We start from the raw sequence: 26,926 nt of genomic DNA, 5'->3' as shown, positions 1-26,926 counted from the left end.
GGGCCCGGACATGTACTGGCTTAAGCAGGGGGACACGTCTGGCACTCAGGATTTGAGTCCCTGGCGGCGTAGTATGTTACTGATGGTAGCCTTTGTTACTTTGGTCCCAGCTCTCTGCAGGTCATTCACTAGGTCCCCCCGTGTGGTTCTGGGATTTTTGCTCACCGTTCTTGTGATCATTTTGACCCCATGGGGTGAGATCTTGCGTGGAGCCCCAGAACGAGGGAGATTATCAGTGGTCTATGTCTTCCATTTTCTAATAATTGCTCCCACAGTTGATTTCTTCACACCAAGCTGCTTGCCTATTGCAAATTCAGTCTTCCCAGCATGGTGCAGGTCTACAATTTTGTTTCTGGTGTCCTTCGACAGCTCTTTGGTCTTGGCCATAGTGGAGTTTGGAGTGTGACTGTTTGAGGTTGTGGACTGGTGTCTTTTATACTGATAACAAGTTCAACCAGGTGCCATTCATACAGGTAACGAGTGGAGGACAGAGGAGCCTCTTAAAGAAGAAGTTACAGTTCTGTGAGAGCCAGAAATCTTACTTGTTTGTAGGTGACCAAATACTTATTTTATCGAGGAATGTACAAATTAATTCCTACAATGTGATTTCCTGGATTCTTTCCCCCCATTTTGTCTCTCATAGTTGAGGTATACCTATGATGAAAATTACATGCCTCTCTCATCTTTTTAAGTGGGAGAACTTGCACAATTGGTGGCTGACTAAATACTTTTTTGTCCCACTGTACATGTATGGTTGGAAAAGATGACTAAAAAACAGATAGAATTCAAACCAGAACTGTTTTTGTTAGGAATATTAGGAGCTAACTATGAGAAGGAGAGTGAATATTACATGTATTAACAGCAGCGAGAATTGTATTTGCCTAATATTGGAAAAATGAAAACTTACCAAATGAAGAAGTATTAATCAAGAAAATTGTAGAATGTGCAGAAATGGATAGATTGACTTTAGAGATTAAAGAGAAAGAAGATTCAGTTTACTTCAGAACACAGGTCTGCAACCCGCGGCTCCGGAGCCGCATGCGGCTCTTTCAGCCATCTCCTGCGGCTCCCAGTCCTCTGCCATGTGCAGTCCAAAAAAACAAAAAAGTGGGACTAACAATTTCAACCAATCAATTCAAATATGCAGGGTAGGTGCATATCTTGCCTTGGCTCCACTCTTCAGTGAAACCCTGTTCTGCGCATGTGTGCATGTATGCGCATGCGCACGCATTTTTTGTGGCTCCCAGTTTTTCCTTTTGTGAGGGAACCGGTTCTGAGTGGCTCTTTCACTGTTTCAGGTTGCTGACCCCTGCTTTAGAACATGGGATAATTTCTATCAATGGTTAGGAAAACGAACTAGGGAGAAAGGAATGTGATATGTTATTTTAAATACATACTAGTTAGAAGAATGTTATACATTGATTAATTAATACTGTCTATGATAACTAATCATACTACTGTTCTTTATTACTATATTAATTATTGTTAGCTAAACATATGTACCCAGACAATATTCTGTTTGCTAAATATTGAAAATGTTACTGGAGGATAATCCCAAAGTTGATCCCAACCCTGTCCTAATGCTAACCCCGATCCCAATCCCACCCTAAATCCCAACCCCAACCTCGACCCTAATTTATTCCTAATCCTATAAAACCCAATAAAATGAGAGAGAGAGAGAGAGAGAGAGAGAGAGAGAGAGAGAGAGAGAGAGAGAGAGAGAGATCACAGAAACACACAAACAGATGATACCAAGGAGGTCTGAAGGTAGCAATGAAAGTGTACCTCCTGATGGGTTCTCAGCAAGTCGGGTTAGAGTGTATAGTGGAAGGTATGAACCCCATAATTACCAAGGGATGTTATCACTGCCTAAAGTAGAACAGGACAAATGGAAGGAGGCTATGGACAGAGAAATGGAGTCTATGAATGTGCATCAGGTGTTTACCCTTATGAGATTAACAGAAGGACAAAAGGTCATGGGGTGTAAATGGGTATATAAAAAGGTTTTACACAATAATGAACTAAAGTATAAGGCACAGTTAGTTGCGCAAGGATTTACATACAGAAAAAAATGTTCATTATGATGAAGTGTTTGCACCAACAGTAAGAGGTAAGACCATAAGGCTAGCATTAGCTTTAGCAGCTGCATGCAGTTATAACATATATCATTTTGATATTAATACTGCATATTTAAATGCTGAATTAAAGGAAGATATATATATGACACAAGCTCCAGGTTATGAAACTAAGCATCCTGGATATATATATAAATTGAATAAAGCCATATATGGGTTAAAACTGTCAGCAAGAAACTGGAATCAGTGTTTAGATGCTGCTCTCAAAGAGTCAGGTTTTAGAAGCAGCAAGGCAGATCCATGTTTGTACACTGCACAGTATAAGGGCGCAGAATATTTCCTATTAACTTATGTTGATGACTTGTGTTTTATTACTAAGAATCACTCCCAGGCTGACTCCTTTGTCAAGCAACTTGAAAAGAAGTTCCAATGAAAAAGCCTGGGGGAAATAAAGAATTATCTAGGTGTGGAGATTAAGAAAACCAAAACAGGGAGGATATGTGTTAAGCCAAACATATAAAATAAAACAGCTGTTAGGAAAGTATGATATGCTAGGCTGTAATAGTGTATTAACTCCTATGACACCAAGCTTCCAGAATGATATAGCAGACAGCACAGAATGTGACCAATAAGTGTACCATTCAGCTGTAAGTAGCTTACTGTATTTATCCCAATGGTCAAGACTAGATATAGCCAATGCAGTTAGCATTTTGAGTCGGCACACTTCAGCACCCAAACAACAACACTGGTTAGCGATAAAAAGAATATTCATATATTTAAAAGGTACAATGAACCTAGGGCTAAGGATAAGGCCATCTGATGGCTTATCATTACAATGCTATGTAAACAGTGACTGGGCAAATGATATGCATGACAGAAAGTCAAACTCATGGTTTGTGATATTGTTTGCTGGCACTGTAAACAGATGGAAGTCCACAAAACAACCTTAAGCTGAATTTATAGCATTGTCTGAAGCATGTTCTGAATTAACCTGGTTATGTCCAATTACTAAGAGATGTACATATTGATGTAAAAGAAGCTGTGCCAATATTTGAGAAGAATGCTACGTGTATAAAGATGGAAATGGAAGAACATATCGGAAGCAGAAGCAAACGTGTAGATATAAAATATTGTAACGTCAGGGAGACCGTAAAAGATAAACTGATAAAGTTACAGCATTGTTCCACTGACAATATAGCCAATTTGCAGGCAAGCATCAAGAGTATGTAAAAGCATTTTGGTTGACAGCTGTTTAACTTTAAATGGGAGGAGTGTCAAGGTATTAATTTCACAGCTAACCATCTTATGTGATGTAAGATGTAACAATGGGAATGACTCAGCAGGGTTTGTATCTCTTTAACAGCCTTTTTTATAAAGGGAAGGCTCTGCTGATGTGTTCTTCCGTTTCCTGCTGTAACTGTGGTTTGTTGCATTCTGCTGTATTAGTTCATGTATTTATATTATTCCTGGTGTATGATATTGTATGTAGCGTAAGATAAACCACCATTTACTATACACCATGTTTACTGTGTTTACTCCTGGGTTATCTTGCGCAATAAGATTGCATGCCCTGACAAAATACATGCTGCTTTTGTGTACGCATTATGTGTATGCATTCAGCCACCCCCTACTTTTGTTGTCAGATAATGAATTTTCAAACAGACAGATGCTTTGTGTGTTGTTTGCATTTGTTCTACACATCTGTTGACATTCTAGAATATATTTTTTTCAACTTACCTTCTCTCCACTGGAGTAAAAGAAATAACGTAATCTGACAATGTTACAATGATCAAGCTTTCTCATGATTTGAAGCTCTCGATTCTAAAAAAAGAAAGGATATTATTTAAAAGGTCATTTTCTAAAATCTCATCACTTCATGATTTGCTATAAGGCTCATACATTTTGTCAGTCTGAAAAAAGATACAATATATTCTGCATTAACTTTTACTGAAATATTATGTAGTATGAAAATTTTAGTGCACTTAGACAATATGCTCAGTATTTTAAATCATTTAAAGTATATATTAACAAAATAGGTTCAAATAAAATTAAAGCATCATACAAATTACCAGAAAAATTGGAAAGTTTAACTCAGTATTTCTCAATTCCTAAGAAAATATGTCTTAACAATATATTAATTCCTGCAAAGAATGCTTACAGAATCAAAAAGGTGATTATGTCTGTTAAATCCAACTTCCAGTCAATGCAGGAATCTAAATTAAAGCATTCATTCTAGCAAGATTGTCTAGCTACCTCATGAATCTGCAAATGGTACTCTATTATCATTTTGGGCAATTGCTTCTACATTAAGTTTCTTCCAACATTCAGCTGGAATCTGTCTTCTTTTATTCTGTGACTTACAGACTGAGATTATACAAAACAGGACTTTACTTCCTTTCTATACTGTATCTTTATATTTTGGGTAGCCTCTTCAATATTTTCTTATCAATAAGATCTAAAATTCCTCTTCATAAGAATTAGTTTCTAATTTCCTAATTATGGTTATAACTTCTCATCTCTGATCCTGCCCCAAGTTCTCTAAATCAGGGGTCCCCAAGCCCTGGTCCATGGATCAGTACCGGGCTGTGGCATGTCAGCAACCGGTCTGCACAAACAAGCAAAGCCCCATCTGCAGGATGCAGGCAGCAGACAAAACAGCACCCACTCCAATCCATGGAAAAACCTTTCTCCATGTAACCGGTCCCTGGTCCCCAACTGCTCTAAATCCTTCTTAAAGAGTAGGGTAAAGGACTGAAGACTATTTTTGAGATTGGAGTCTCACCAAAGTAGAATAAGATAGAATGACTGTTTCCCATGATTTTCAAATTATAATTTGTTCTGAAATCTAAATTTGTATCTGCCTTGTTTGAAGCCACATGACACTCCTACTATTCCAAAATCTTGTTCTCAAGTATCAGCCCTAGTAATCCCCAGGCTACAGATATGCATTTGATTTTTGTTTCCAAAGTCATGAACTCTGCAGTCATCTGTTAACTTTTATTATTATTTTCACTGCTATTTGATGCTATAAATATGTAAAGTGTGCAAGAAAGAAAAAAGCATATGCCATAGCGATCCATACCATATTTGCATTATATCCAAAAAAGCTCAGGCCCTCCTGAAAAGAAAATGCAAATACTACCGTGATAAAATTAAATATAATTTCCAATTGATAGCAGTCAAATATTACAATGCAATCCTGCTGCCCTTTACAGAAATTAATGAAATACTTAAGTAATTTACTGTAAACATTATACAAAGCAATAGGAAATAAAAATGAAATAAATTTTAATGAAGGAATATTTTTTTCAATGGTCAGTTTAACAAAGAGGGGGGAAATAAATAGGGGAAAAGAAGAAACAGAAAGGGGGAAGTATCATAAGGGCAAAAGAAGTTACATTTTGTAAGTCCCCCTGTAACCGATCATACCAAAGTCAATATAGATATATTTTGTTAGGAGTGGAGCTGCCTCAATTGGTTTTTGCATTTGTCTTTGTAAATTATCCCTCATTATTTTAAGTTGCCCCTATTTGCTAGGACTGTTTCAGACTGCTTGAGGTTTTTCCATCCTTTTCTTTTCTTTTTAGAATAGAATAGAATTGAGCTGGATGGGACCTTGGAGGTCTTCTAGTGCAGCCCCCTGCTCAAGCAGGAGGACCTATACCATCTCAGACAAGTCACTGTCTAGTCTCTTCTTACAAATCTCCAGTGATGGGAGTTTCCGGTGATGTCGCTGAAGGATAGATCCAGGGGAATGATTCTCCTCTCCCCGGGTCTGATTTTTGCCTGCCGGTGGGTCCAATTGCACTGAAAGTCGCCCCAGAGACATGGCTACCAAGGGGTGAAGCTTTGAACGGTAGCTGGCTCGCTGGATCCAAAGGAGCCCTCAGAATCAGCAGGAGAAAAGGCTGACCGCATTTATGCGGTCCGCCATTACCAGCTGTTCGTCGAAGACGAAGTATCTTAAAGCAGGAGCAAACAGATGATCAGGGTGAGAATACTTTCTCCTTTCTCACTAGAAGTGGATACCAGTTTGGCAAATAGCTCTTTTACAGCTCGAGAGCAAAGCCTTTACTTTTAGGGAGGGGGTGGATTTTTTTCTTCTTACCCCCCCTCTCCTGAACTTAAGTGATGGTTTAAGCTTTTTGGCAAACAAAAAACTTATTGTAAAAGCTGTCTGAGGCATAAGATAGTTTGGGAAGCTTCTACTCTTATAGATTTTTTGTGTTTGCTTTTTGTTTGAAAGCCACTACAACTTTTACTTTTTAAATCTCTTAAGCTTTTTACTTTTTAACTTTTGATTTTTTTAAAATGTGCTGGGAATGGACATCTAGTGCCATCTTGTGGTGAAATTGAGAATTGTGTCCAGCTTCCCTTGACTGGAGCTTACTTTGATTAAAATTTTGGCTATATGCTCAGACATTGCTTATTTGAAAGTCCTTGAAAACTTTGCTGGAGAAAAAAAAGACTTTTTTTGTTTACCTGGTTTTACAAGATAGACTATAACCGTGGTGGTGAACCTATGGCATACGTGCCATAGGCGGCACGCAGAGTCATCTCTGTTGGCACGCATGCCATTGCCACAAACAAGAGGGATGCAGGGGCAGGCTGCTCCCCTCCCCCACTCCATGCATGCGGAGTCCAGGAACAGCTGCAAGACCTGGGCGGGGTGAGAGAAACTTATAAAAGGAGCAGGTTTTGGTGTGAGTGAGTGAGCTGCCTTTGGAAGCAACTAGTGGTGGGTTTCAAATCATTTAATAACTGGTTCTCTGCCTCCCCTTCCCTCCATCTTGGTCGGGCTGGGCTGCTCGGGGGGGGGTCGGCTGGGGGGGGACAGGAGCTCCCGGTTGCAGAATTGCTGAAGGTCCCAGCTGGGAGGGCAAAAGGATACAGTGGGGGGGCTACAAGATTCTTGGACTTAGGTGAGTGCAGGAAGGTGGCTGGGAAAAGGTGAGATCTGCTTCCTCGTCGGGCTGCCAGTGAGCAGCCAAGGTGGCTCCAGACCCACGGCTGCCCCTCCACCTCCTCCTGCTTCCCTGCATGGTTGGCTGGTTGAAGCAGCAGCAGCTGCCGCCCTTGTCAGAACTGTCGAGCCGATGGGGCCCAGGAAGGGCAAGGGCTTCCTTCTGGCCGTCCCAGGGCCATCTCCGCCCGCGCCAATGGGGCTCTGTGGCCAGTTCGCCATGATGCAGGACAGCCGGCAGGACAGCTATCTCCAAGCCAAGAGACGGATTCTTTGAAGTGTGCAGCAAGACACATACCTAATGGAATTTGAATGCGTGGAAGCTAAAAAGGCTATCCCGAAGTCTAGTGCATTGCTGAAATTGAACCCGTTCTTGGATAGTCATAACTTACTTTGAGTAGGAGGGCATCTAGATAAGGCTGAAATAGCTTCAAACATCAAGCACCCTATCATCCTTCCTGCCCATCAACATGTCACACACCTGCTGGTCCAACACTATCATGAAACCGTCCATCATGAGGAAGGCACTTCACAGAAGGTGCTATCAGAGTGGTTGGTTTCTGGATCATGGGAGCCAAAAAGATGCATCATCACCATTTTGTACAATGCCTGCATTGCCATAAACAATGAGGTGCGACACAACACCAGTTGATACCTGACCTGCCACTCAAGCACCTTATTCCAGGACCGCCATTTACCAACGTAGGCCTAGATGTATTTGGGCCTTGGTCCGTGTCTGTTCGTCAGACCAGAGGTGGTCAAGCCAACACCAAACGTTGGGTCATTCTTTTCACGTCTTAGCATTTGAGCTGTTCACACTGAAGTCATTGAATCTATGGACACTTCTTGCTTCATCAACGCTCTAAGAAGGTTTCAAGCCTAGAGAGGCCCAGTTAAAGTGCTTAGATCTGACCGTGGAACTAACTTTGTAGGAGCCTGCAAGGAACTGCAGATTAATGAAGGCATTCGCCCCGATTCAGAAATTGACAAATATCTAAGGGCCCATGCATCCCATATGGGAGGAGCATGGGAATGTATGATTGGCATAGCCCACAAAATCTTAATATTCCATGCTGGCGAAGACACCCACTCTGACACATGAGGTCCTCACTACCCTCATGGCAGAAGTAGCAGCTATCACCAATGCTCAACCTTTTGTTCCAGTTTCCTTGGATTCTGAAAATCCAACCATTCTCACCCCGGCCACCTTGCTATCCCAGAAGACAGGTGACTGGCCAGCACCATCAGGGAACTATGTTCCCAAAGATATGTATAAACAACAATGGAGACAAGTTCAACTGCTCACCAACACTTTCTGGAAGAGCTAGAAGCAAGAATACTTGTCTAGTCTTCAGGATCGCTGCAAATGGAAGACCAAAGAGCCTAACGTAGAAGAAGATCTTGTCCTGCTGAGAGACAAGGACGCCCATCGGAACTCTTGGTCCATGGGACTTGTGCACCAAGTTCTATCCAGCTCTGATGGACTATTTCGTCAAGTTGAAGTCCACATCGTGAAGCCACAAGAGTCGGGTTGCGACTCACAGACTCTCATTAAAAGGCTTTACACCAGACCAATAACTGACCTGGTCCTGTTGCTGAAAAAGGTCGAACTTGAAGATTGAACCTCGAACTATGCATAATTGTGTCTACCTCGTAATTGCATTGTTTGATGCTGTGCTTTGTTTATCCTAGTTATTAGTTGGTTAATAGTGGAAATTTATAATTCCAGGTGGGGAGTGTGCTGTTACAGCATTTAGCATTTAAGGGGTTAAGAACTGTCTGCTTAAGAGATAGTGTGCTGTTAGAGCAATTAGCATTTAAAGGGTTAAATTCTGTCTCCTTAAGAGATGGCCTCTGAGAAATGTAGCTTAGTTGTTGGTCAGTTCTATGTCTTATCTAGTCACTGGGAGGGACTTCAATGTTTATTACAGGATTTCTTGGCTACATGCCAAGGTTGTAAAAAGTCTTTTGTGTAACCAGCCACAAGCATGATATTAGCAATCACGCTTCGCTGATATGGTAATTATTCTCTTTTTACACTACGTGAATGGACATAATATGAAATGTGACTGATGTATCTACAGCAAACGTGAGTTACTGTTTAGAATTCCTGATCAGTAAATAAACACATCTGCCCACATTTCAGAATACTCCCGATGCATCATTAGCCTGTCATTTGCCCTGAGACTGGTCACCACTCTCAGGGCACTCTCCAAACTGTGAGGTTTGAGCAAGCCAATGGCTCCTTGATGGTATAGACTTTAGTTACGCAATTAACGGAACCCCTACGCCTAGAAATAGGTGAGCACTGGGAGTTTATTCGCATCCTGGTGGCTCCAAAAATGACTGAGGCTGTGATCCTAGGATTAGCATGGTTGGACAAATGGAAGCTATTTATCTGGTGGGAGAAAGGAATGAGAACTGTGAGACTACCTATAGGGCCCAATTCCCCCCATTGATTCTACAGACATTACAGGAAAATTTAGCCCACCCAATGAGTGAGCGCACATGGCTGCCTCACAGCTACCAGACGAGCCACTTATCCCCAACAAGTACCGAGACCTAGCAGAGGCATTCAGTGAGAAAGAATGTGATGCCCTGCCCCCTCAGAGACCCAATGATTGTGCTATCAAACTATTGCCAGGAGCCAAACACCCACGGCCAAAAGTGTACACTATGTCCCCCCTCGAAATGGAGATGCAGCGATATGTGAACAAAAACCTAGTGAGAGGGTTCATTGAATGGGCCTAGTCTGCTGTGGGAGCCCTTCATCTTTGCGTAGATTATAAAGTTCTTAACACGGTGAGTGTGGAAAATAAATATCCCCTCCCCCTCCTGAAAGACTTACTAACCCACCTAGCTAAAGGAAGTGTCTTCACTAAAATAGACCTTAGAGAAGCTTACTACCGGCTGAGAATAAAAGAGAGAGACGAATGGAAAACTGCCTTCAACTGCCCCATGGGGAGCTATCAATTCAGACTCATGCCATTTGGGCTACAAGGGGCCCCAGCCATATTCGTGCAATTGATTAATGAGGTCCTACATGATCACCTATACAAAGGGGTTTTGGTGTATTTTGAAGACAATCTTAATATACAGCATGAATATGACTAATCAAATAAAGCTGGTGAGAGAAGTGCTAAAGAAACTGTTGAAGGCCAAACTTTATGTCAAGTTATCAAAATGTGAATTTCACCAGACCCGATTAGATTATCTTGGTTATAGAATTTCCAACGAGGGTATTGAAATGGACCCAGCTAAAGTGAAAACCATAACTGAATGGCAACCCCCAAGGACTCACAAACAGCTCCAGAGCTACCTAGTTTGCCAACCTCTACCATCAATTTATTCCCTCGTTTGCCAAGATTGCCCTACCCCTTACAGAACTACTCAAAACAGGTAAAGGAGGGGGGAAACGGCAACCAGGCCAACCACTAGCATGGACTATGAATTGCCAAACAACTTTTGAGAATTTAAAAAGACTATTTGCTGATGAACTGGTCCTAAAGCACCCCTGCCCAGGGGAGCCCTTTGTAATTCAAGCCAATGCCAGTGACGTGGCAGTCAGGGCTGTACTACTGCAAAAGAATAAAAATGGGATCCTACAACCCTGTGCCTACACCTCTAAGAAATTTACTGAAAGCAAGAATAGATGGGCAGTTTCGGAGAAGGAGGCCTTTGCAATTAGGTGGGGACTAATTAAACTGACGACACTATCTAGAAGGGAGCAAGGTGCCTTTTGAAGTATGGACAGATCACAAAAATCTAGAGGCACTGAAAACTCCACGCAAATTGTCCCCAAAGCAAGTGCGATGGGCACAGTACTTTAACCGTTTCAACTTCACTCTAAAGCACATACCGGGAGGAAAAAACTTCTTAGCTGATGCGCTATCCCAATTATCCCAGTACAAAAGCAAACGCGAAGAGGTCAACGAGGCAATTATCCCCAGTTCACAACCTGCAGCACAACTCACACCTCGCAGAACCCCTAATCCTGATGACCCTGGAGCAAAGGACTCCCATCTGCCCAACGACTGACTAAATTGTCCCTGAAACATTATCTACCGGCTGCATGGCGCCCCTAAGCGAATAATATCAGATAGAGGAGTGCAGTTCACAGCAAAATTTTGGAGGAGTTTTCTTAAATTAATTGGATCATCTCCAGGCTTATCATCTGCTTTTCATCCAGCTACCAATGGGGCTGCACAATCTGCTAACAAAATGGTGGAGCAATAACTCAGATGCTATGTTTCCTACCAACAGACAAACTGGACTGACCTCCTCCCTTTCGCCGAGGTGGCTTACAATAATTCTGTTCACAGCAGCACAGGCTACCTGCCTTTCAGAGTAGCCAAAGGAAAAGAATTCAGCCCAATACCTGAATACCCTCAGGTGCCCTCTGCTTCCCAGACACTTGATCAATGGGTGAGTGGGTGAGAAGAAGTTTGGAGAAACACGAAAACGTTGTTAAACAAGTCTTCCAAGACCTATAAAAAGCAGGCTGATAAAAAGAGGGCTCCCCAAAGAACATTCCAAGTTGGGGAAAGGGTTTATCTGTCGACTAAATATTTACTCCTCAAATTACCTAGCAAGAAATTAGGATCAAAATTCTTGGGGCCTTTCCCCATCATAAGGATCATCAACCCCGTCACAGTAGAATTAAAACTGCCTAGGCTTTTAGGGAGAGTTCACCCTGTCTTCCATTGCAGCCTGCTGAAACCTTTTCAGGACTCCACCTTAAGACCTCCCCCCAAGAAGGCACCCAAGCCCCTCACTGTAGCAGGTCAGACTCACTATGAAGTGAAACATATACTTGACTGTAGAATTTTTAAATGGAAATTGCAGTACCTAGTACACAGGTCTGCAACCCGCGGCTCCGGAGCCGCATGCGGCTCTTTCAGCCGTCTCCTGCGGCTCCCAGTCCACTGCCATGTGCAGTCCAAAAAAAAAAGGTGGGACTAAAAAAGTTCAACCAATCAATTCAAATATGCAGGGTAGGTGCATATCTTGCCTTGGCTCCACTCTTCAGTCAAACCCTGTTCTGCACATGCGTGCATGTATGCGCATGCACACACATTTTTTACTGCTCCCAGTTTTTCCTTTTGTGAGGGAACCGGTTCCGAGTGGCTCTTTCACTGTTTCAGGTTGCTGACCCCTGACCTAGTACAATGGAAGGGGTACTCGCTGTCTGAAGCTACTTGGGTGAAATCTAGCAATGTGAAGGCTGACCGACTCATCAAAAGGTTTCATGAGAAAAACCCAACAAACCAAGAGATAACCCCTAGCATATGCTTTTGTTTACATTACAGGATCTATCCTTTTTGTAAGGGGGCCCGGATGTCAACGCTTCAAACATTGGATGTTTTTGCTTTGACAATATATAGAGGCAGCCTTTTCCTTTAAATTACTTTGCTCTTAGAATTAGATGATGCTTGGGGGGGGAGGAAGAATGTTTCCTCTGGTTGTTTTTAATAAGATAAGAAATGGTGCATTACAGAACATAAGGGGAGCTTTGCCCTTCAAACTGATTGGAGAATGTGATTTATGACTGCTAATTGGAGGAGGGAATTGTGCCAGATATTAGGTGCTGAAGGGAGGGGAATTCAAATCTTGGCATTCACCATGCTGTGCCGATGCTTTATTTTCACAATAAAAGACTTTTTGGGATAAAGTGTTTCATTAGTTGGAACCATGACAATAGCATACATTTCCTCCTGGAAAGTATTTGTCTTTTCTTGATATGTTTCTTCTGCAGACCTCTGGTGTTCCATGATAGCCAAAAATCAAAGTTTTCCTTTCTCAATAAGTATTTATAATCCAGGAAGGTCAATATTTTTTAATTTTATAGTTCTTGCTTTATAAAGGTAAAGGTTCCCCCCGCACATGCGTGCTAGTCGTTTCCTACTCTAGGGGCCGGTGCTCATCTCCGTTTCAAAGCCAAAGAGCCAGCACTTGTCCAAGGACGTCTCCGTCATGTGGCCGGCATGACTAGATGCCAAAGGCGCATGGAACGCTGTTACCTTCCCACCGTAGTGGTCCCTATTTTTCTACTTGCATTTTTTTACGTGCTTTCGAACTGCTAAGTTTGCAGAAGCTGGGACGAGTAACAGGCGCTCACTCTGTTACACGGCAATCGGGATTTGACCCGCCAAACTGTCATTTGATCGACAAACTCAGCGTCCTAACCAACTGAGCCACCATAGGGCCTAATTATTTTGGTTAGGTTTTCAGCCACATCTTTGATTTTTGCTCCAGGGAGACAACATAACTGCCTGGATTGTATGTCTGGTCTGCATATGGATGATTCCGTTCCTTTAAGGATAGTATCTCCTATTACCAACAATCACCTTCCTTTTTGGGGGGCTGTAGTCTGGGTGCTTTTGTTTATCTCTGGTGTTTTTGTTGATGTGACTTTTTTAGGGATATTTGAAGTGACTTTTTTAAGGGATATTTGAAGTTGTTTCTTTGCTAGACGTCTGCATGTTTTCTTTGAGGGGGAGGTTGTGGGTCTGCGTGTTCCCATTTAAGGGGAGAAATCGATTGCTCAGTTTTAGTGGGGCTGTTTCTGGTTGGGTTGGATTGGGCAGAAGGGGTTTGTTAGTTGTATGCTGCTTCTTTCTTTAAGTATTGTGTTTCCTTCTACATGTCACATACTTCCATTTTAACTCTTTAGAGCAGACATGTCAAACTCGCGACGTCACATGACGTCGCGGAACGTATCAGGAGTTTTGCCATTGCCGGCAATGGGGTGGGCGTGGCAGTTTGACACCTGCTTTAGAGCTCACACAAGTTTTAATCATTCAGTCATGCTATGCTATATTTCTCTGCATGTAATCAGCAAGGATCAGCAAGGCAGCAAGTACAGGTAGTCCTTGATTTGTGACCACAATCAAGTCCAAAATTTATGTTGGTAAGTAAAACATTCGTTAAGTGAGTTTTGCCATATTTTAGGACCTTTCTTGTTAAGTGAATCACTGCAGTTGTTTAGTAACATGGCTATTAAGTGAATCTGGCTTCCCCATTGACTTTGCTTGTGAAAAGGTCACAAAAGGGCATCACCTGACTCCAGTACATTGCAACCATCATAAATATGAACCAGTTGCAAAGCCTCTGAATTTTGATCACGTGACCAAGATGATGCTGCAGTGGTGGTAAGTGTGAAAAACAGCTATAAGTCACTTTTTTCAGTGCCGTTGTATCTTTGAACAATCACTAAATGAAATGTTGTAAGTCAAGGACTACCTATACAGTATATACTTTGGAACACTAGCTTTTTTCTGCTGGCTTGTACAGTCATTTCTGGAAGCATAAGTTAAATGCAACTGCTCACTGGGGAATACTTTATTCAGAAGCAAGGCAGGATGGAAATGGAAGAAGCTGCCTCTCTTCATGTAACTTTCAGGGCTGTGAAGAAATACCAGAGGCCCTGTGTGGGTGGTTGGGAGCCAAAGCAGACAAACAGGTTATACTGGATCAACTTTTTACAATGACAGAACCTGCAGATGTACTAAATCAGTCATCACTTGTTTCTGACATCCAGGAGGGCAGAGTATTTCCTATATGTTTTAATTCCAATATGCTTCACATCTACTGACTTGTCTTCTGGTTGTCTTTAATTTTAATGAAAGTTGCTTCCACTGTCACCTTCTGCTGCGAGCTGCCTTCCTTTGAAGTAATAAAGCCTTATTTATGCAGGGTTCCAATTGTTCAACATTTTCCATCAAGAACTATTATTTATTTATTTGATTTCACCACCATTACTTTGTAAGTAATTCAAAGTCCTGAATATACCTAATACTCTTTCCTCTTATTTTTCACACAACTCTTGGGCTGAGAGTGAGTGACTGGGCCAAAGTCACGCAGCCAGCTTTCATGCCTAAGGCAGAACTATACCAGAACTCACAGTAACCTGGTTTTCAGACCAGCACCTTAGCCACTACACCAAATTGGCTCTCTTCTGAAATGATTTTGAAGAGTCCTACTGTGGAAAATAATTGGAAGGAGCAAGGAGGTTTAAAAATAAAATGTAGATACATTTAGTATTATCATGTAATCATTAATTTGTTATTTTGTAATCATTATTTTATAATCAATTGCCTGAGCAGATGCTTTATGTATTTTGGGAAAAATACAAGCCTCAAGTGAGAGGAGTGGGGAAACAGCAGTTATGGTGGAGCCTGGTGTGAGTCATCATCTAGGAATTGTTTTTCTGTACCTTTTGGTTCTTGGTACCACTACTTGGTCTGGAAGGTGTGGAAGATGGAAGACATCTTTCCTCTAAGACTGATAAGTGTAAGTACATATATGGTCTTAATAAACAGGATAGGAGGGGAGGGATCTTATTAGTTTAATGTAAGCAAACAGGGGCAGAAGGCTTGGAAACGACACCAGGAGGCATGCCCCATTGAGTTTGATGGCTTGGTCTCAAACTCCAAATGCCTTAGTCTTGGACTGACAACTGGCTTCATGTACCCAAGAGTGAGTTGCAGGGGAAAAGATGGGAAATATGGGAGAGATTAGAATTTATTTATTTATTTATTTATAATTGAATTTCTATACCGCCCTTCTCCCGAAGGACTTAGGGCGGTGTACAGGGCAGTAAAAGCTTTACATACAAAAGTTAAAATGAAATTAAATTAATTAAGCCCTAACAATAAATAATTAATAATACCCCAAACCCTTAAACCAAGCCGGCCTGTTCAAATAAATAGGTTTTCAGATCCCGGCGGAAAGAGCGAAGGTCGAGAGCCATCTGGAGGTCAACCGGTAATTGATTCCAAAGGGCTGGCGCGCCCACAGAGAATGCTCTCCCCCTGGGGGCCGCAAGCCGACACTTTCTGGCCAACGGCACCCTGAGGAGGCCCTCTCTGTGGGAGCGCACAGGACGAAGGGAAGATGACGCCAGCAGCAGGTGATCCCATAAGTAGTCCGGACCCATGCCATTTAGGGCTTTATAGGTCATCACCAGCACCTTGAATCTCACCCGGAGGGCAACTGGAAGCCAATGCAGCTCGTGGAGAAGAGGTGTTACATGGGAGTACCGAGAGACCCCCATCACAACTCGCGCGGACACATTCTGCACCAGCTGAAGCCTCCGAGTGGTCCTCAAGGGCAGCCCCATGTAGAGAGCATTGCAGTAGTCTATACGAGAGGTCACGAGTGCATGAGTGACTGTACGCAAGGCATCCCGGTCCAGATAGGGTCGCAACTGGCGCACCAGGCGAACCTGGGCAAAAGCCCCCCTGGTCACAGCTCCTACATGGTCTTCCAAACTGAGCTGTGAATCCAGGAGGACACCCAAGTTGCGAGCCCTATCTACGGGGGGTAACACCTCACCCCCCATGGTTAAAGATGGAATAAACTGAAACGTACAACCACTCGGTCTTGTCGGGATTGAGCCGAAGCCTGTTCCTCCCCATCCAGACCCGAATTACTGGCCTCAGTCACTGGGCAACTCTGTGCACAGACCTAGGTAAGTTTTCTGGGGTAAACCAGAGGGAAAAACTACCTAGGCAGTCGGGTGGAGGGCTGGGTAGGACTGTTTGAGATCTGTGAGAAGTGTTTGTGAGACATCCTGAGCACCCCAGGGGTGGCAAGACGAAGTGAGTGCGAACTCCTTGGTACCTTACTTCCATACCATTGCGAGAGGATTGGTGGGGAAGAGGAGAAAGTGGCTTGAAGTGAATCGTGGTCTCATTAGATTGGTCAGGACAAGAAAACAGGACGGTAAACCAGAATGGGTAATTCTAGTAATATTCCGGAAAAGAAATGTGTGAAGAAAATTAGGAAAAATCCCAAACTGAATAGAGATAAAGAGAGTCCTTTGGGACTCTTATTAGGCAATTGGGGAAAACCACCCTATAATAAGACAATCACCAAACTTAAATTTGACTAAAGAAGATATGGTGAATTTATGTTGTTTTGTTTGGTGGGAGGATGAAAAAGTGGAATGGCTGTGAATAGGTACTAACAATTATTTTGCGTGCCAGAACTTGTATGAATATGTTAAACAAAAATCCTACAAGTCTCTTGGTAATGAGTTAGAATATGCATTAATTTGGAATCCTGATAAATGGATCGATGTGGTGGAAACTCTATCCACCATGCCGATAGAAGAAGAAGAAGAAGAAGAAGAAGAAGAAGAAGAAGAAGAAGAAGAAGAAGAAGAAGAAGAAGAAGAAGAAGAAGAAGAAGAAGAAGAAGAAGAAGAAGAAGAAGAAGAAGAAGAAGAAGAAGAAGAAGAAGAAGAAGAGGAGGAGGAGGAGGAGGAGGAGGAGGAGGAGGAGGAGGAGGAGGAGGAGGAGTTAAAAAGATCCTATTTACCCACCCACCCCTATATAATGTAGATCATTTCCCTCCACTTCCTGTAGCACCTACTGCACCAGTTAATCTGCCAGATATAGGGGCAGTAGAAGGAGAAGAGAGGGAAGATGTTCAAACAAAATTTAAAAATTTAACGAGAGAACTAGAGCAATGTAAAAAGGATATTGAAAACCTTCCATTTGTAAAAGATGAGTAAGTTCATACCTTCCCTTTAAAGGGAAGTACCAAATGGAGTAGATACTAATGGTAGGCCACGGCCCTACTCGTCCAGGAAAGTAAAAAATTAACATTTAGAGGAGCTCTTGTTGTTAATACACCACATCAGGTCCGAACAATTTTACAACAAAAAGCGGGACAATGGTTAACTGACTCAAGAATTTTAAAATATGAGGCTATTCTATTAGAACAAAGTGATTTGGTGTTAACTATTGACCACAACTTAAATCCAGCTCAGTTTATGGCAACCAATGCGCAAGTAGATCCCAAAGGGGTGGAACATTATTGCACAGAAATAATACAGTTACAAAGATTAGACCTGATTTGGAGGAAATGCCATTGGAAAAGGGAGAATCCCTATTTATAGATGGTTCCTCCAGAATGGAAGGAGAAAATAGGAATGGATATGCTATAATCAATGGAAATACAAAGGAATTAATTGAGGCGGAAGGATTACCACTAAATTGGTCCACCCAAACTTGTGAACTGTATGCCTTAAACCAAGCTTTAAAACTGTTAGAGGGAAAAGTAGGTAACATATATACGGATACTCGTTATGCCTTTGGAGTGGTACATACATTTGGGGAAATTTGGCAGGAACGAGGAATGATAAATAGGAAAGGAAAGGAACTTCTACACGAAGAACTTATAAGAGAAATATTAAAAAATTTATTAATGCTTAAAAGAATTACGGTAATACATGTAAGCGCTCATCAAAAAGGGAACACCTTTGAGGCAATAGGAAATCATATTGCACATGAGGAACCAAAAAGGGCGGGAGAAGAAGAAATAGAAATTTATTCATTAATACCAGAAATAAGAAAACTGGAGATAAATCCAGTGTTTACAGAAAAAGAGAAGTTAATTCAAATAGGACAGGAAGGAGAAAGTGGAAAATGGTTCCTACCAGATGGAAGACAAATAATAAATAAACAAATAGCCAGGGAATTATTTATTTACATGAAGGAAGTCATTGGGGAGCACAAGTGTTAGTAGATTGTATACTAAAACAATACGCCTGTGTAGGAATCCCAGTGGCCTTGGGAATCTAAAGAGGTAGATATAATTGATGAAAATATTACCAGAAATTGGACTACCTTGGAACAGGATAATCAGAAATGGGCATTGACCACATCCATAATAGGACATTATTGTTTCCAAAAGAATTGTTCTAAAAATCAAAAGGAAAGTGGTATTATGGTATGTGAAGGGGAAAGATCATATAATAAAACCCCGATCACTGACTGGGGAATAATGACGAATCTGAGTAAAAGAGGAAATCCTTTTAATGATACACTGTTAGAAGGGTATTGGACCAATGGAACAGGTCCATGGCCAGCTCCGAAAGGATATTATTGGATATGTGGTAAATTTGCATATACAATTTTACCTAAAAATGGTGCGGTTCATGGAAGACATATTTCCTCTAAGATTGATAAGTATGTACGTATATGGTCTTAATAAACAGGATAGAAGGGGAGGGATCTTATTAGTTTAATGTAAGCAAACATTAAACTAATGTTTAATGTATTCTGGTTAGGCGCTTCTGATAAGATTGTAACCTCCAAATCCTAAGCCAATGGGGCCATGGGGGAGGGAACGGAATGTCGCGATAGGGTGTATAAAATTAGGTGGCTCAACAGCGTGGCATACTGGTTATGCTGCTAGAGTCCACCACGCTTTGCAAACAGCTTTTTAAATTTTTGTTAACCAATAAACTCTTTTCTGATTGCAACTCTAACAGATTGGAAAGTGTTTTAATTTTAAAGCTAACACTACTAATGTAACATTTACATGAGTCATAATACAGTATTCAAAATAGAAAATGAGAGAGTGGTAATGTATTTATAAGTCTTGGTTAAGGGATTAGTTTCTGATTTGATTATACATGCATGGAAAAATAGCTTCCATAAATTAAATTAAACATTGCCAAAATCCCATGAGATAGCTAACTATTGCAAGCTCTATTTTCATATGAGAATTCATGTGATTGTGGCTATTTTAAGAAAAATCCATAACTTAAAACAACAGATCCTTCCAGGTAATAGTTTTTTGGAGAGTAGTAGAAGCAAATGATATCAGCTATCTTGGACATGATAGTAAATAATGGGGAAGAGGTGGGTGGAGACAGTAACCATCAAATGATGAAGCTGTGTGTCCTATCAGTATCAAATACTCATCTAGGACTTCAAGAAAATGGATTTTTATAAAAAAATGGAGTATCTAAAAACAAAATACTAACAGCACAATTGCAAACAATTCAAATGAGAAAAAAATCATGAACAGCACAACAAACCAATGTAGACAATTTGTGGAAGACTGTAGAAGACATTTCAAGACAAACTCTTATCCTTAAACTCTTGACTAATTTGCAGCATAATCAGACAGCTGGAATTTCAAAAGAGAACAATCAGCCTATTCCTGCTATGGAAACACTAATAAATGAAGTACTAATAAATGAAGTACTAACATCGCCAGAATGTTCAGAGAATGCCAAGAGTATCCCAGCTGCTCCTTTCCATATAGCTGACTGCAAACTTAATTTACGAAAGGAATTTTCAAGTTTTTTTTTTATGTAGCCCTTTTGTCCTCAAAGCATTGCGAATAAATCCTTTCATGCTTCTGTGGATGTTTTTTTCCCCTCCAGGAGCTTAATTTTCTGCTTTGGATGGTTGAAAAGTTCATTTGTTTGTTTATTTATTTATTTTCAGGATCTAATAGTTACTTTTGTACATGATTCTCACTAAAAAGAAGATAAAAGAATTTTCTATAACTTGAATTATTCTTTTAAACACATATTTTAATAAATGAACTAAAGAGAAACAAATTTTCCCTTTCTCCCTCACTGGAAATAACAATATTAGATTATTTTTAAAAGTATGACAGGCACTCTAATTTCTCTCTACGTATTCCACAGCAGATAGTCCAAAATGGCCAGTTTCAGTCTGAGCACAGTTTTATAAATGGCAGCCTCCCTCACCCACTTCTAAATGCAGCCAGGTGGCCACTATATGTGACACATGGTCCTACAGTTTTATGTAGCAGGGCTTTTATGCTTTCATTATGCTCCCCTCTCAGCTCAGGCCAAGGAGCACAAAAGTAGGATTACAGTATTTGCAAATGCTAGAGAAATTCTTCTAAAACCTAAGTAAATCATGACTTTAAAAAAAGTAAAATGATTACTAGAACTTTGGAACCACTTGTTCAAAAATGGCCTTGTTTTAAGCTTTGATTTGGCTTTGATTAAGCATTTTGTTTTAAGTTATAAAGATTGAAATTGTCAGTTTCAGATTTTTAAAGCTTGCACTTCTCCTTAGAGGAAACAAGCATACTACCTTTATTATGAGGAAGTTTTACTTATTCCCAGTGCTTTTTTTTTCTTAAAAAAAAAAAGGTGCCGGAACTCAGAGGTGCTGTCACTGGGAGCGATGCTGGTGTCTTGCTACGGCGTCACTGCCCATCCTTTGCACCCCCGCCCCTGCGGCTCGAAGCCACATGCCGTGGGGATTCCCCTCCCCACAGCCGCTGTAGGGATACCTCTCCCCTTAGTTGCCATGCCGCGGTGCGTGCTGAGCCCCCACCCGGAGCTGCTCCGAACCCTGACCCAGAGCTGTAGCAGTGGTCTCCGGCGCCAAACAGCCTCTTTCCAACCACATCCAGAAAAATTTGTAACAAACATTGAAATTCTCAAGGCCATGTTTGGTATTTCCCAGCAATCTGTTACTGGAAAGAAAAAGCAATCCCTGCTGCGTTACTGATCCCAGAGAAACATTTGCATGTATGCAGGGATGCTTAGGGTACCATAGTTATGGATGAGAAATATTGGTTGCAAAGTTGGCATTTCTGGATGTAATACAGATATTTTGGACTTATTTTTGTTTCTTTCCATGTTTGATATTTTTAAAAAGGCATATGCTACTGACTACACTTATGCACATATGTAACATCTTTTGAAAGATTGTGACTAAACAAAATTTTAATGTAGAGATAATACCACCAGAAATTATTTTAGCCTTTTTAATAAATGTTGTTGATGTTAAGCTCACCATGGAAAACATCATATATTGTTATGTATATACTAGGTTAATTATTTAAAGACTGAAGTGCAACATACCGTATTTTCCAGCGTATAAGACGACTTTTTAACCCATGAAAATCACCTCAAAATTTGGGGGGGTCGTCTTATACGCCCAGTTGTCTTATACACCGGAAAATCAGCAGCTGGCGTCTGGCGGGAGACGGCAGGGCAGTCCTGCGCACGCGCGCACTCCCCGGCTGCTCCTTAGCAGCTGGGGAGTGCGCGCGTGTGCAGGACTGCCCTGCCGGCTCCCGTCCGACGCTCTTCCCTCTTGAGGCAGCAGCTGCCTCAAGAGGGAAGAGCGTCGGACGGGAGCCGGCAGGGAAGTCCTGCACACGTCAGCCTGCCCTGCTTCCTCCACAGTGAGAGGAGAAAAATGTTTCTCATTTCTTTCCTGTTACCTTTATTGATTTCATTGCAGAGATGTTAACATAGGAAATAGATTATTTTGTTATCTAATTTTACCTTCCAAAAGACAGAAGCAGATGAAAAATGTGAGGTTCTTTCCTGTTGGCTTTTTTGAATTAGCTGTTTTAGATTCTAAAAGTTTAGTTCCTAAAGAAGTAACCTTGTAAATAATTTTAATGTCCTCCTCTAGTGCAGGGTAGGCAACCTTGGCTCTTTTATGACTCAAGGACTTCAACTCCCAGAATTCCTGAGCCAGCATGGCTCAGCTTGGAAACCTTTCTCTTTCCCCTCAGCGTGGCTGGTTCAGGATTTCTGGGAGTTGAAGTCCACGAGTCATAAAAAAGAGCCAAGATTGCCTACTCCTAAAGCCAATAGAGGGAGCTTTTTTTGCAAAAAAAAAAAAAGGGTGCCGTAACACCGTTCTGAGCATTCTATGAGAAAACAAGCCCTGCTTATTCCTTCTTTCTCTTTTTCCAAGTTACATGGGGCATGAATAAAAGGCAAGTCTTCTCAATAACAGTCTTTCTTTTATAGAACTCTTGCTTGAGAGAAGTACGTGCTACTCTTACCTTCATGGTTTTGCTTAAACAACTTAAAATGGTTTTATAATTCATCGTACCTTTGCCTCAAGCTTAATGAGGGTTCATTTATTTTTTTTCAATAAGAATGTTAAAGTATTAGTTGTTTGTAATGTTGCTATTTTATTTTTGATAGTACAGAATCAACTGTGAGTGGTCTCAAAATAAAAATAAAATAAGCTGAAGGAAAAGGCAAAATACCAAGGTCATTGGAAAAGAGCCATGCAGCAGCTGCAACTTAATTGAAGTTTGGAGAAGACTGGAACAATTTCATCTCTTTGGAAACTATTTGTGGCAACTATTGACATATGGAGGTTAGATGAAATAATACATTTTCTGTAGTTTGAAAAATACTAGATTAGAAGTTTGATCTTTGATAAGCAAGGACATCTGGTGGTCAAAAGCCGTAATACACAGAAAGCCTCAAATGGAAACCTGAGAAAAATTACAGGCAGAAACACATGCCCTCGTTTCACAAACATATTTACTTATAAAGATAGAAAGTTGGGCTGCAACAATACAAATAAAGACATGCACTTAAATTATTTTTACTTTGATGAAACTCTGTTTTGAGCTCTGTGTCTCCAGCTGCACTCCAACTTTAAGAACAATTTAGATAAATTCAAACAATTTCTGAGAAGGGCAGGCGGAACGATCAGAGGCCTAGACAATAAGTCCTACAAACAGTGATTGAAAGCTGGGCATTATTAGCACTAGAAACCAAGCTGAACAGAGATATGATAGTACATGTCAAGATGCAATATAGAACATCAAAACCTTTTCTCTAATTTTGGAATGTAGGTCAAGGAATAATTTTTGCCTACATTCCTGCTGCAAATTTATTTTTTTACTGGAATAATATTATTGTTTTATTATCAGTATAATTAGAATATAGCATTAGGAGCTACACAATAAAAATTATCCTGAGATAAGAAGTTTCTCTTTTACAGGTTATGTTCAAGTGAATCTCAGATCTGACACTTTCATCTGGATCTCCTGACTCAGCAGAGGGTCAGGAATGTCCCCTGCTAAATCTTCAGACCATAATTATCAAGAATAATTTAGAATCATCATACATACATCTGATTTTTTATAAGTAATTATTTTCCACACTAAATTCAGTGGCTAAAAATCTTGTTCTAACTACATGGCTCTATGATGAGAATACGAAAAAAAAACTAAGGGGAGAGGAATCTAAACTCCAGAGAGATAGTTTTTATCTCCATGAATAAATGTACATAAGATTTTAGCATAGGGGTGTCAAACTCACAGCCCCCGGGCCAGACGCATCATTGGGAAGCCACGGCCACCCCATTGCCGGTAATGGCGAAAAAGCTCCGAAACTTTGCGCAACGTCATGTGACATCGCAAGCTTGACATGTCTGCTTTAGCACATCTCTTTACATAAATAACACCTTCCCCAACATTGAAAAATTTCCTTAAATATGCTGAGCGCTGCACCCATTAAATATTTGATCACCCTTTTCTGAATCTATGAAACATCAGAACTGTCTAGGAAAAAAATCATTACAAATTTATCAGATATGTCTCTGGCCATCTTTTCCTGCATTACCAATCCCAGTAGTGAGTCCCAAAGGTGCTTTTTCAGGAGGCAACTGGAACTTCGCTTCTCACCCAAGGATGGTGGAGAATGGAAGGATTTATATTCCTTGCAGATGCTGGTCACTAGCATTTTTTTAGAGAGTTGTTGAGGTCATTTGGAGGTTCTCTGTGTCCTCAGGGTCACCTGAGTAGTGCAAATGTGTATGGAACCTTGGCTTGCAAGGTGTTTTCTGCACTGTGTCCCTTCACTGTTGAAGACAGGCGCACGCTGTTGGAGATGAGTCTGTGTTCTCTGCATCTCAAACGGAAGCACAAATGGTTCCTGTACAATATAGAAAACTTCCAAATGGCCTCAATGGCTCTGTAAAACATACATGTCAAACTCAAAGCCCATGGGTCAGATCAGGCCCATGATGTGTTTAGATCTGGCGCAAGGGGCTGCCCTCGAGATGGCAAGGGATTGGCCCCCTCAACTTCAGCCCACCTCAGCCTGGCCAGGCACTCTGCCTGGGCATGTGCACAGAGGGTGGTGAGAACGTGGGGGCTGGTGGTAGCTGGCAGCAGCTGCAGCTTGTTGACCCCATGGTCACTCATTGGCCAGTAACAACTGCCATCTAGATGTGAGCTGGGGTGTCCAATAAACCAGGGCTTTTCAACTGGTGGTACACGCACCACAGGTGGTACGCGAGTACCTCGCTGGTGGTACATGGTGTCGCCTTCCTCCCCCCCAGCCTCCCCCCCGGTCCTTCCCAGCTCACTTGCTGCCGGAAAACATGCTGCTTGGCGGCGGCCTGCAGGAACCTACCAAGGCGCGCAAACAGCGCAGATGCAGAGCAAGCCCCGCCTTCCCCTGGGACTCATTGTGCAGCAACTGTGTTGTCCTTCCCCCAGAAGCAAGTGCGAGCCTGAAGGGGACAGAGCCATCCACTCCCTTGGCAGGTAGGTGTTTGTGTCCGTTCGTGTCCATCTTCTTTTCCTCCCCCCCCCCCCGGCGAGCTTGCAATACCCTTCACGGCCCTCACGTTGCCTGCCTCCCAGGGCTCAAGAGTTTCCCCCCTGTACTCTTCCCGATGTGCCCGGAGGGGAAAGCAAAGCGGCCAGATGGCAAGCGCCCTCCCCGCGGCAGCAGGTGGGAATTGAGGCACAGGTTTGTTTTCCTGATGCGCGCCAGGGCAGGCGAAGCCATCAGAATGTGGGTGTGGAGGGAAAAACGTGCCCGCCTGACTCCCTCCCCCCCCCTGTTGGCGACTCCATACAGCTGGCCTCGACCTCCGGCAACTGAAACTCGTCAGCGGTCAGGGCCAGCCGTACAGACACGCCAGCTGATCCGTACGGCTGGCCCTGACCTCCGCAAGTGGAAAGCGAGGGAGATTGCCAAAAGCACGAATTGGCGTGTGCTGAGAAACGCCGATCTCACGCTCCTGCAATTTCTCGCTCAGTTTCAGCTTGCTTTCTGCAAGAGAAAGCCAGGCCACAGGGCTGACTCTGCGGGTGCTGCTCTAGTGCGGAGAGGGGGAGGCTGGTCCCCGTTTGGCCCGCCAGCCCTGGGAGAGCCCTGCACGAGTGCCTTGCTGGCCGCTGAAACCTGGCTTTCAAGCAGGAGCGGCCTTGCCCTCCTTGCCCTTGGCCAGCACAGGGAGCAGCCACCACCGCCCACCCCGCTTTTTGCAAGCCCCGCTATGCCGTTGCCACCTGCTGCAGGCTTCCAGCAGTGGGAGGCTCCAGGACAAGGGCCTGGTGGGGGTGGAGTTGAGGCTGCTCCGGCAGGCCGCTTCTGTGGCAGTGGGGCATGCTGGTGCCCTGCGCTGCACTCCGTCTGCGGGGGCCGCCCTGGGAAAGGTGGAAGCGCAGCTGTGGTCCGGGACCGTCACCCCCACCTTCACTACACTTGCCCACCTCGGGGCCGCACAGCCCAGCCACTCGCAACCCGCCTCGCCTCATGCCTGCCATGGCGGCACCAGCAGCAGCAGCCCTGTCCAGCAGGAGCCCTGCCACCCCTCCACTCTCTTCCAGCGCGGGAAGCTCACAAGCAGAGGGGAAGCCGCTATTGCAGCCCGCCAGATGAAGCAGCCACCTTGGAGTGGCACCCACAAGCCTCACCCCCCCCCCCGTCACCCTCCCATATCCACCATGAGCAACCTGGCCAAGATGAGCGAGCACAGCAGCAGCAGCCTCAAGGAGCAGGTAAATGTGGCTGGTTGCCCCCTCAGGGAAATGAGCACATGGCCATCAGCAGCCCTGTTGCCCTTTTGCTATCCCCTGGTGGTCTCCCATCCTATTGCTGAGGATGCTTTAGTTACAAAGCCAGGTCTCCTCATATGGAGAGAGCACAGGCCTCCCTCTAACTCATGGACTTTGCGCTCCTGCACCCACCATAAGCAACCTGGTCCAGGAGAGTGAGCACAGCAGCAGCAGCCTCGAGAAGGTAAGAGCAGCTGGGCGCCCTCTCAGGGAAGTGCAGCTGGGCTAGGCAGGGCTGTGGAGTCCCGATGATGTGGGAGATCAAGGGCCAGGCTGGGCACTTGACCTCCAATGCCCAGGGCTCCAGGCAGTCTGTGTCACCATCCAGGGCCCCCCTGCATGGCCTGAGAGGGACAGTGAAGCTTCTCCAGTGAACCATGCCCTGGCACTCGCCCCAATCCCACCCCCCTCCACCAGAGACCCTCGGGTCCCCCCCCCAACCTGCACAGGCACCCCTGATGCGAGTGACATTGAGCTGGCC

General features: G+C 42.9%; 1 protein-coding gene across 7 annotated transcripts in view; it reads right to left on the bottom strand.

Annotated features, from left to right (window-relative positions):
- GSK3B (glycogen synthase kinase 3 beta) overlaps nt 1-26,926 on the bottom strand; it is a 165,164-nt gene that overhangs the window by 94,957 nt on the left and 43,281 nt on the right. For 6 of the 7 annotated variants that reach the window (XR_014025055.1, XM_081317168.1, XM_081317165.1 and 3 more), the window contains one exon: nt 3,813-3,896. Coding sequence is in view for 6 of the 7 variants with exons in the window: in XM_081317168.1 (XP_081173294.1) it covers nt 3,813-3,896 (84 nt within the window). In the remaining variant the exon portion in view is untranslated. Of the gene's footprint in view, nt 1-3,812; nt 3,897-6,557; nt 6,659-26,926 lie in introns of those variants that run through there. The other variant, XM_081317170.1, reaches the window with a different exon arrangement.

The sequence above is a fragment of the Vipera berus genome, assembly GCF_964194415.1.
Source record: "Vipera berus genome assembly, chromosome: 2".
NCBI classification, from domain to species: domain Eukaryota; kingdom Metazoa; phylum Chordata; class Lepidosauria; order Squamata; family Viperidae; genus Vipera; species Vipera berus.
This window is presented reverse-complemented; position numbering and strand designations above follow the sequence as displayed.